We start from the raw sequence: 10,246 nt of genomic DNA on the forward strand, positions 1-10,246 counted from the left end.
CCGGAATGTGTCGGTGCAGAACTTTTGGCGCTTGTAATTCTCGTGTGGCCATGCCCGGTCAGGAAGGCAAACTTTCTCATCCATCAAACGTCAGCACCCTGCCAACCGGCGGCCTGTAACCCTGCCTGCCCCCGCTGGATTGATTTGAAAAGGATCATCCCACTCCGCTCTCTAAATCCCTCGTTCCGGTTGTAATCAATTTGCGGTCAATTTTGCACTCGTACGGCGTCGAAAGGGCCATCCTGACGTTTCTCTTCGGACTGTGTACGATGCAGTCAATAATTAAACCACCAATTCGCCAGCATTGCCGGCCGGAGACGCGGAGGTAGCCCCGGCGGCGGATGCCCGGGGGCCGTTAGTGGTAAAGGCTGCTGTAAAAGTTTTGCCGGTCCAGGCGTGACTGCATGAGAGGGTTCCGCCTCGTTGCACTCTCGACAAACGCTCTCGAGAACCTCTGCGTAAAGCTGGAGGGAAAGCCTTTCTTTCGCCTGCTGCTGCTGCTACTCTGTGGCTTTCAGCTCCGGATTGTTCCGGAACAGTGGTTCCGGACTCGCCTTCGGTTTCTTCGTTTCAGCTGCAGCATCTTCGCCTTGGCAATCGCCTGTACCGTCGTCGTCGTCCAACAAAACGCATGTAACACCACCATTCCGAAACATAAAACTTTTGTATGCGCATTCGCTGGGCTTTCCTTAGGAGACGATCCCCCGTTGGCTGGCATGTTGTTTGCACCTTCGTTATCATACATACCCCTTCATTAGCACATCATCTTACCCTTTTCCTTGGCCCCGGACACACAAGCACACACACACACACACACACATACACACTTGTGCCGACTTCCTTCGGTGTTCGAGATCAGAGATGAGGTTCCAGGAGTTCCGACGCTCGGTATCCTTCGGGTTAGATAAGGCCAATCTGCATAGACGAAACCATAAGAATGGAGTGTAAGTTAGGGGGTAGGAAAATGGAACGGAGCCCAGAAACACACACACACACTCGAGGCGCTACTGTCGATACGAGTTTAATATTAACTTTCGAAATCCTCTTCCCGAAAGATTGGGGTAATTAAATTGCATCTTTTGCCAAAACTGGCTCCCGAAATTAGCACCCATACCCGGCGCTGAAGGCTGAGAAGTGGTGGAAAATGGTGCAAAAGTTTCGCAATGTTTGGAGTTTGGAGTTTTGGTAAATTTGCCCACATACCACACTTCAACGGAGATGGCCAAAACCATCGTCGAAAAGACGGCATCGGTGCGATATCGACCCAAATTTGCTAGTTTTCTCTGCCAATGTTAAGTTCAACGCTATGTACGAAAAAACAATAGTTCCTCTGATAAAACTAAACCACCACCAATAAGAAATTGCTGCATTATTTCTAAGTTCCAAGTTCACTTACCTTGGATAAGAAAGGATCGTCACCATAACCGGATAAGATCGCCGTTCGGATCCTGGACGCTCGGTTGATCTCTACTGGAACGGTTTGCGGTCCCAAAGGTAGTCCTGCACGTCTAGCGAGTTGTTCGAATCCATCGTATCGGTCGGTCTTCCACTATCGGGCTGTCCGCCCGTCATCAGGGCGCGGTGCGTCGTGTAGACGACCTGCTGTTCCGTGCCGAGGCTGCTGACGTTTGACCGGCCGGACGCGGAACTCTTGCGACCGTCCGTCGTCGTCGTCGAACTGTGGATGATGGGCAGCCGACCCTTGGCCATGTTGAAATTCTCCGTGTAGTTCAGTTTGCTGCGTCGCCGCTGGCGCAACCTGCAGACGACGTAGATGCTGATGAAGATGGCCAACGACACACCGACGATGGCGGAACTGGCCACGATGGCCGATCGCACACCGGCCGGCATCGAGGTGCTCTCGATCATTACCGACCCACCACCAGCGCGGTGGTGCTGGTGCTGAAAGCCGTGCCCCGACAGCTCCAGGTCCAGCAGATCACTGTCCGCCGCGCCCATCTGTTCCTCGCTTTGTTCCCCCGGCCGCTCGTACGGACCCGTGGCGGCGGATATTCTCGAAGGCACGAGCAGCCTATCCTTCGATCCGCCTCTGGCTAAAAAATGACCATCGCTGCTGCTGCGGTGGTTGGCCGGATACACCGAGGGCCCCTCGGCGACCGCCGCCGGATGCCGTCTACTGCCCCACTGGCGACCCGCGTGTAGTGCGCGCGCTTCCTTGTACCCATCGTCGGCCGACGGCCGGATGTTGATGATGGACGTGAAGTAGCTGAAACCCTGCGAATCGAGCTTGATGTCGTCCGGCCGGATGCTGCGCAGGTTGCCGATGTTGAAGCGCGGAAAGTGCTCGAACGCCGTCACAATGTCGATCTTGTCGTCGATCGGTTTCACCTTCCCATTTGCGATCTCGGCCAGGTGCAGTTGGCTCGAGCCCCGGCGTCGGTGCTCCAGCAGCTGCTCCAAGGTCATGTTACGCTGCGATAGGACCTTCGCTAGCCGGGACCCGATCCTGCGGTCTTCCATCAACTCGAGCAGCTCCCGCCGATCGTCCGAGCTGGCGACCGGCGACAGGTCGTTAAACAGCGACGGATTGCTCTCGGTGACGTCGCGATAAAAGTCCTCCAAACTATCCGTGAACGAGCGTTGCGTGTGCTCGCTAATGCGGCCGATCAATTCCGCGACTGCCTGTTCCGCATCCTCATCCTCATCCTGACCGACGGGCGAGGAGACCGAAGACGGTGCCGACGGGGGGTCCGCGAACGAGGTAAACTTTTCGATAATGTTCAATTCCGGTTCGTCGTCGTTTAAGCGCTGCTGACGCCGTGATTGACTGGTAGAGGTAGAGCTATTTTTGCTGCTGCTGCTGCTACTTGGCCTGACGCCATCACTACCACCACCGGGAGTTAGCTCCTGGGCGCCGCTGTCATCGGTTAACTCAACGTCAGACAGATTGAAACGATCGGGCTCTTCCTCCGTAACCTTCGGCACCGGTGAGGCCGTCGATGACTGCTCCACTCCTGCTGCCGTTGCGGCCACAGCATTCGGAAGCCGTGGTTTGATGGCGATTCTTGCCTTCAGCTTTGGCACTCGCAACAGATGGTGACGCTCGGGGCCGACCATCGCTTCCGCCTCCGGAAGCGACGAGCTCGACTCGGCCGAGCGTGGTCTTGACACGAGCTCGTCGGCCATCGGTGCCTGTTCGGTGGAGCCCGTCACCAGGGACTGTTGTTTATGCTGCAGTTGCTCCCGGTGGCGTTCGACGAGACTGGCCGATGGTGTCCATCGTTCACGTGCCGTCGATGTGGCCAACAGAAACGATGAGATCGTTGGGCTCCCGTTTGTGGCGGCAGTGGGGGACGACGGCGTTGTAACGGTCTCCGGGAAGCGTCCCAAAGGTGCCACCGGGTCGGTGCGAATGTGCGTGTTGCTCAGATCGGGCCGTATCCGCGAGGCGACACCCTTAATCGGACGCATCCGCTGTTCCGGTGTCTCTTTCACCACCGGCAGAACCGGGTTGAGGGCAAGCTGCTTTATTTCTACCGTCGGAAAAATGGCCACTCCCGTGTCATCGTCCGATGCCGCCCGGCTTGGGACAACATCGTCCACGGAGTTGTTTGTATCGTCCTCCGGCTGAGCTACAAGCTGTGGATGTTTCCCTTTCGTCGGCGGCGGCGTTTCGGATGTTCCGGACCCGGATGGTAGATGGTTCTCGTCCTGCTCTGCGACAGTGACGGCTGCGGCCACTGGTGAACGGTTAGTGACAAACTCTTCGCTCACCCGGAATCGCACGCTCGCTAGGGTCGGCGACACTGTGGTCGTATCATCGTCCGACAGGCGCCCCGTCGTGGTCGTCACGTCGAGCGGGCTCTGGGTGAGGGCGGCCAGTGCCATCTGCTTGCCCTTGATGAGATCCTGCAGGGAAATGTTGCGCTGTTGCAGTATCTCGCTCAGACTCAGGCTGCCGTCCGATTGCTTGAGCAGTGCCTTCAGATCGGTGGTCGGTGCCGGTGACAATCGTGGCCCTGTCGCTTCGTTCGAGCTTTCGCCCGACGTTTCCTCGTTGCGCCGGGAGTACGGCTTTCGGTAGGCCTTATGACCTCCTCCGGTGGCACCTGGCGACGGCGCCGACGGCTGTTGTTCCGGTTGGCGCATGGCGGGAACTTTTCGTGCCCTATTCGAATCAATAGGGGCAAAATTCCCACTCGTCGCCGTCGGTGGAACGACCCGGCGCTGATACATGGCCGCCGTTCCCCCTCCGGCATCCGTGTACGGGTTGTCCATCCAGTCGTTTGGTCGCCCCAGCAACCGATGATGGTGGCCCGGCGGCTGGCTGTCCGACGGTCGGCCTCCCAGCTTACCTTCGGAAGGTTTCCTCTGCGGCCCGATGCCTTCCCAACGTGAAGCGGCTGCCCCGGCGTACGGAAGACGCTTGCGGTCGGACATCCTTCCGCCACTCGGTGGCGACGGATCGCTGGGACCCGCGATCGGTTCAAATTCATCCATCGCTTTACCATCACCCAACGACCAGTAGTCCTCCTGCAGTGGACGTCGCTTGCGCTTCCGGCCTAGGCGACGCCGCCGACGGCCATCGGCCACAGCCCCCTCCATGGAGGGGGGCAGCGCTGCCGCCGACGGTACCGAGGTCGGATCGTTCCGGCTGCCGCCGCCGGCCAGTGGCTGCAACGCGCTGGCGGTTGGATCGTCGGCCAGCTGTGTCGTCAACGACAATGCCTGTCGGGGTGGTACGGAAGCATCGGTAGCAAATTAGACAAACCTCAGGGAGTGGGGAGAAAGTCAGCTGGTCGGGCATAGAAAACTTCATTAATTTGACGTTTCTCGGAATTGTCTCTCTCTCAGCATTCGAACCAATTTCGAGAGCAGAGGAATTGCATTTCCCGTTTTGCGTATTTTAATCCATTTAAAGAGTCCAATCATGCCACTTCCGATTGGGGTTGCCTGTCACGGGCGGCCACCTCTCTAATGGCCACCGGAAGGTTTGACACGCTAATGCACCAGTCAGAGGGAATGGATGGAATATTGCAAAAATCGATCCGATATCGATCCCCGGTCCGGTCGTCGGTTAAGCTGCAACGAATGTTAAACAGGTTACCCGGTTCCACCCAACCGGAGCTGCCGACATACGACATTGCAACGCATTCTCAACCGAAGTCCACGGCGATGGGTTTACTTTAATATTCCGACCTCGCTGACCTGAACGGAAGGTAAAGACTTCCTCCGCCGGTCGGGCAAGAGCAAAATCGATTTGTAATTGACAAAGTGTTACGGTACGCCATTAGCCCTGCACATATAATAAGCTTCACAGGCCATCGGACCATTTGAGTCAAGAGGAGAGGCCGCGACAATAATCGATTCGATTGACCGAACGGGAGTGTGTTTGGATGGGATGAATTATTTTTAAAAATAAATAAATTGAATGTGGTTTGAAAAATGGCCAAAAAGGAATCGAAACCCAAAACAAACAAAAACCATTCCACGACCAGATGTAACTTTAGTTGGTTGTGGTCCAAATTCACTTATTGCTCATTTGATCCCCTTTTTTTTCTTCTATTTTGAGCCACCACAAACCGAAGCGAAGAAGGAAAAAAACACGAAAAAGCAATTAAGACATCGTACTGGAAAAACCTACACAACGGGGCCCGTTCCAACGCACACGCCACCGAAAACCGTTTGAACCCATGTTTCGCGGTACATGGTCCGGGAAGTGCCGTTTGCAGCGGTTCCCACACACAAACACAAGCTGGCTTGGCTGGCCGGCTGGCTTTTCATCCTTCCGGTAGTGGTAGTAGCAGCAGCTCCAGCTTGTCAATCAGCAAAACTTTTCCAACCATTTTAGGTCAAATCCAGGTCCAGGTAGCGAGAGTAAAGGCCACCCCACCATTTTGCTGACTGGCCGGGGCCAATACCCCGCTCGAGTGGCCCAATAAATTATGATGATTTCTGGGGCAAGGTTTGTTTTTGGTGCGGATTGAAGAACTCTCAACTCACAGCCCCACACGTGCGCCATGATTAGAGCACGCTTTTGTTGCAAAAAGGGCCCTTTCTGTGTCCGCACTCCTGGACGCGTTTAAAGCGAAAATTTGTCAAGATGCGAGCGAATTTTGTTTGTAAAACGGAGCCTGGCCCGGTACCCCGTGAAATTAGGCCTGGCAGCAGCTGTTGCGTTACCAGGTCGCCGGGTCGTAAAACTCGCTTGGGGTAGCAGCCCCCCCCAAATCCATACGGATCGTAGACGTAGATCACCCTCATAAAGTGCAGCCATGCGTTTTGCTAAATCATGACCGGATCCGGAGGCGGGCAAATATTGATTGCCGCCAACCAGTGCTTCATCAACCTTCTTCCTTCGGGGGGCTGACGGCGTCGTGTGTCGAAAGAAGTCGAAAGATAAGCAATTTACCGAAACGAACCCCTTTCGAGGGGCACCAAGACACTGTTAATCCCTGCCTCATTTTCATGGTTTCCTGCCTTCTGCAGGTCTCGCCTCTTGATTTAATCATCGTCCCAAGGGCCAACCTCGCAAACGGATGTGTGTGTGTGTCCCCGAGGTGACGGCGCTACGGAACATCGGTCAAGCGTGGAGAAGAGTTTAGGAAAAAGGGTGCTGCAAGGGCACGGCTCGGTTTGTATGTGTGTGCGGTCGTGTGTGCTGGGGCCAGGATTATGATGAGTGATCCCTTTTTCAGCGTCCGCCCTACGCCGCCGCCGACGACGACGACAAGAAGCGCTGCCTGGAAAGCTTTTTATTTGTTCCCAGTGTTTGTTGTATCATCAGCGTCCCCCTTTTTCCGACGACGATGCTGATGGTCCGACGAAGGATGGTTAGAATTTTCCATCAATTTGGCCAGGGCAGCAAACGGTCAACCCGAGGGTACGAGAACAACAAAACAAGAAAAAGCCACTCATGTGACGCGTTGCGAAGTATGCGAAAGCGTATTTGGGAAACGTGAAATTTAACAAAATATTTATGTTTAGAATTATTTATCGTTCCCCCCTTTTTTACGGACCGACAGCAGGCAGCGGGCAGCGATCGTTTGTTTATGTATGGCATTTTCCCGACACGTCCTTTTTACTGTGCGCCGCGTTGAAGTGAAGTGGAATTTTCGCCTAGCCTCTGCGTGATATATGGAAAATTCCCGAAAAGAATCCGATGGAGACGCCTGGTTTGTTACAAAAGCTTCCCATTTTCAGAACGGCCTTACAGAAGTTTGGAGACGGCAACGGAAGCAAGGGAACGATCCGAATTCGGTATACTTTTGTGGTAATCTCTTCAAATCTCTCTGTCCGTGTTTGTTACCGACGAGGTTGCAACAAACATCAAAGACAGTTGGTTAATACCGAGACCTCATTCGAAAGCTTACGGCGATAATCGTTCCAATTTAATCTGCTTACATTACGGGACTGCAGTGGCCGTCGTCGTCTGATTGTTGAAAGCAGCTAGCAGCTGTGAAGCTACTGGCAGTTTCTGTCTTACAATTAAAGCTCCGGCGGTCAGTGGTTTACGGGCAGCTGCAGAGATACGTTCCCAGATGAATGCACCACGCTTTGCTGTTCTGCAACTGGCAGGTTCACTTCATATTGTGTGATCCCTTTTTTGGGGAGCCACCACAAATATGCCTTCGAATGCTGTCGGAATCAGATGCAGAGGATGCAGCAAAATTCAGCCCTGGCACAGCTCATCTGCATCCCAAAGCAGTGAGTCCGGCAAACGTGTCGTTCTCAAGTCATTCATTTCCACAACGATGTGGTACCCAGTCGGGTGTTATCGTAGACAATGCCCCGGCACCATCAGCCGCTCCGTAAAGCCGATCGGTTATAAATTGTCTGGCAAACAGAGAGCAACAGAGTTGGCCCTCAGTTGGGGCAGTTTGTCGGAATTCTAAAGATTACTAATAAGGACATGAGTTACTGCTCCGGACTACGTGGCACGTGTGGCACTACGTGGCGCTATGCCAGCAGTGTTTCGGATGTGAGTGTTGTGTGTACATGTTTGCAAACAGTTTTATACGTTTGCACACTCGCCGGTCACTCATCGGACAGAGCTACGACACCATTCCGGTCTTCTCTGGCTTGGCGTGGCCTTCCACGAGCGCCACGAATTGGTAGTCTGCCTACCACCAGGCCCTGGTCAGGTTAATGCATTTGCCGAGTGCAAATGTGCCAGGCTGTCGTGTTGTGTCCAGTGTCATCTCGAAACGTTGACTGCATTATGACTCCCCATCGCCCGGCCCGGGCAGTGGGCAGTACAACATGAAAGGTATTTATAGCTAGCATTATTGCCCTAAAGGGGCAAGATGGTCGTTCGTGCCGTGCCGGGTGGCTACTGGCTATAGCGGCACGTGCGATGCATCGATCGTAACGCAAAGAGGGGATTTTTCGTGAAAAAAAAAATCGGACCGCCTCCAGGTCTTTCAGTTCCTTCGAGTTCCGTTAAGCTGCAGTTTTAAAGTTCAGTGGTCTTATCTCTCACTTCTATTTCCGGAGAAAGGGATAAAACAAGAATCTTCAAAGGCGACAGTCCGACTGGCCACCACCGCCGCCGGAGTCCAGCGAAGGAAAGTTTGCACCGGTGGTGGTAGTTCGGAAGCGAAACCATTTGCTGGTGCAATTTTCCACGAAAAACTTTTCCATCCTTTTTACGGTTTTCACGGTCCGAAAAATTGATTTCACCAATTTGGCGCGTCTTTTGAACACCCTGGTACGGAGCGGTTATTGAAGTGGCCCCAATTTTATTGTACAGAAAACGTTTACTTTATTTGCTTAATAAATACTTGACGGCCAAAGAGCGGGTGAACTTATTCATTTCAATTCGGAGCCACAAACAATGTAGATTTATTTCAAAAACATTGCATAAGATCTCGTTGGTAATCTTTACGTTGCGGTCCTTCCGCGATTCTGATGGCTGAAAATCTGTGGGCGTTTCGATCGAGGGAAAAGGAAGCCCCTAAAAACAGTCAAAACCATATCCCATTTTTCTTGACACATCAGGCAAGTGGATCCTGCAGTTCTCAATCCTCCGTTGGACAGTCTGAAAGGCCCCACTGATTATTCCGTTTAGCGAAATGTAGTTTCTGTGAAGCATTTACCAAACTATTTTCTCTCCCGCAGCTGGGCCGTTTCGACCGTCATGACCCGCCAGAACAAGGTGCCCGTCAACCTGTCGACGTTCGACGAGCTGGACTTTACGCTCGCCCTGATTCCGCTGTGGGACATGGCAAACCACGTTACGCCGGACGCTGCCGACAAACGTGCCGCCCTGGTAACCGACACGGCGTACTGCTCCAAGCTGGAGAAGCTGGAAAGCATCCTGCAGGCGGACTGCCCCAAGTCCGGTGAGCCGATTTTCATCAACTACGGCAAGCGGACCGATGCGGAGTTTCTCGTCCACAATGGGTAAGTCCTTCGGTCGGGAGTGCATTTCAAAGACCACCGGCCACCGTCCGAAACACAGCTCGTCTTTCACGTTCTTTCTCGCTCCTTTTTGGGTAGGTTTTCGTTTGCAAAAAATCCCAACACCCGGATCGTCAAACTGTTTGCGCTCAACCGGGCCGACACGCTGTACCGCAAGCGTGCCCAACTGTTGGAGCTGCTCGGGGTGCCGACGGTGGGCAAGATGGAGTTCGGTGCCCAGCAACTATCGCCCCAGCTGTACGCACTGTCCCGGGTGAGCGTCTTGGGTGAGGACGAGCTCGACTATTACATTGACTCAGTCGAACCGGCCACGCGAGAAGAATTGTGCTGTCCGCGCTTCGAGCCACCGGCCGGATGTCCTATCGAGTCCACCGCCGAAGAGCTGCGCCGGCGACAGGGCCAGTGGTTGGCGAGTGCAATGGAAACCATTCTACGCCGCTACCCGACAACGATCGCGCAGGACGAGGCGCTACTGCAGGAAAACAGTCACCACCGGATACATCATCTGCGCCGGTTGCTGATTGAATTTCGGCTCCACGAGAAGCGACTGCTTAATGCCTTCATCGACGGCTGAAACGGTGGCGCCCCAACAGTGATAGCTACCACCGATAACACCAAATAGTAGCGCGCTCCAAACGCACTCGGACACGGCACTCGACAGTCGCACAGAGATGAGGTGACGCTTTGAATGAGACGCTTTGTGAAGTGAAATCCCAGATTCTAAACATTTGTTTTTGCTGCTGCTGCTACTGGGCTTGGTTGACGAACTTTAAAGACTTTGCTGCCTCGAGACGGCATCATTTTTTTCCATTTGCACAAGTCAGACAGGATTAGAGAGGTGCTACAGTTGATCTCTTCGGTC

General features: G+C 53.9%; 2 protein-coding genes across 2 annotated transcripts; one reads left to right on the forward strand and one right to left on the reverse strand.

Moving 5' to 3' along the window:
* Positions 1–247: 247 nt before the first annotated feature.
* LOC128270016 (uncharacterized) lies at positions 248–6,225 on the reverse strand. The gene is made up of 3 exons (XM_053007419.1): positions 6,145–6,225; positions 1,397–4,689; positions 248–915 (listed from the first exon to the last, which is right to left on the reverse strand). The coding sequence occupies exons 1-2, from the start codon at positions 6,223–6,225 to the stop codon at positions 1,468–1,470; spliced, it is 3,303 nt and encodes a 1,100-aa protein (XP_052863379.1). The 3' UTR covers positions 248–915; positions 1,397–1,467.
* A 1,396-nt stretch (positions 6,226–7,621) lies between these two features.
* LOC128270017 (actin-histidine N-methyltransferase-like) lies at positions 7,622–9,958 on the forward strand. Its single transcript, XM_053007420.1, has 3 exons — positions 7,622–7,668; positions 9,082–9,366; positions 9,463–9,958. The coding sequence occupies exons 1-3, from the start codon at positions 7,622–7,624 to the stop codon at positions 9,956–9,958; spliced, it is 828 nt and encodes a 275-aa protein (XP_052863380.1).
* The last annotated feature ends 288 nt before the right edge of the window (positions 9,959–10,246 follow it).

Source organism: Anopheles cruzii, chromosome 3 (genome assembly GCF_943734635.1).
Source record: "Anopheles cruzii chromosome 3, idAnoCruzAS_RS32_06, whole genome shotgun sequence".
In the NCBI taxonomy this organism is placed as follows: Eukaryota; Metazoa; Arthropoda; class Insecta; order Diptera; family Culicidae; genus Anopheles; species Anopheles cruzii.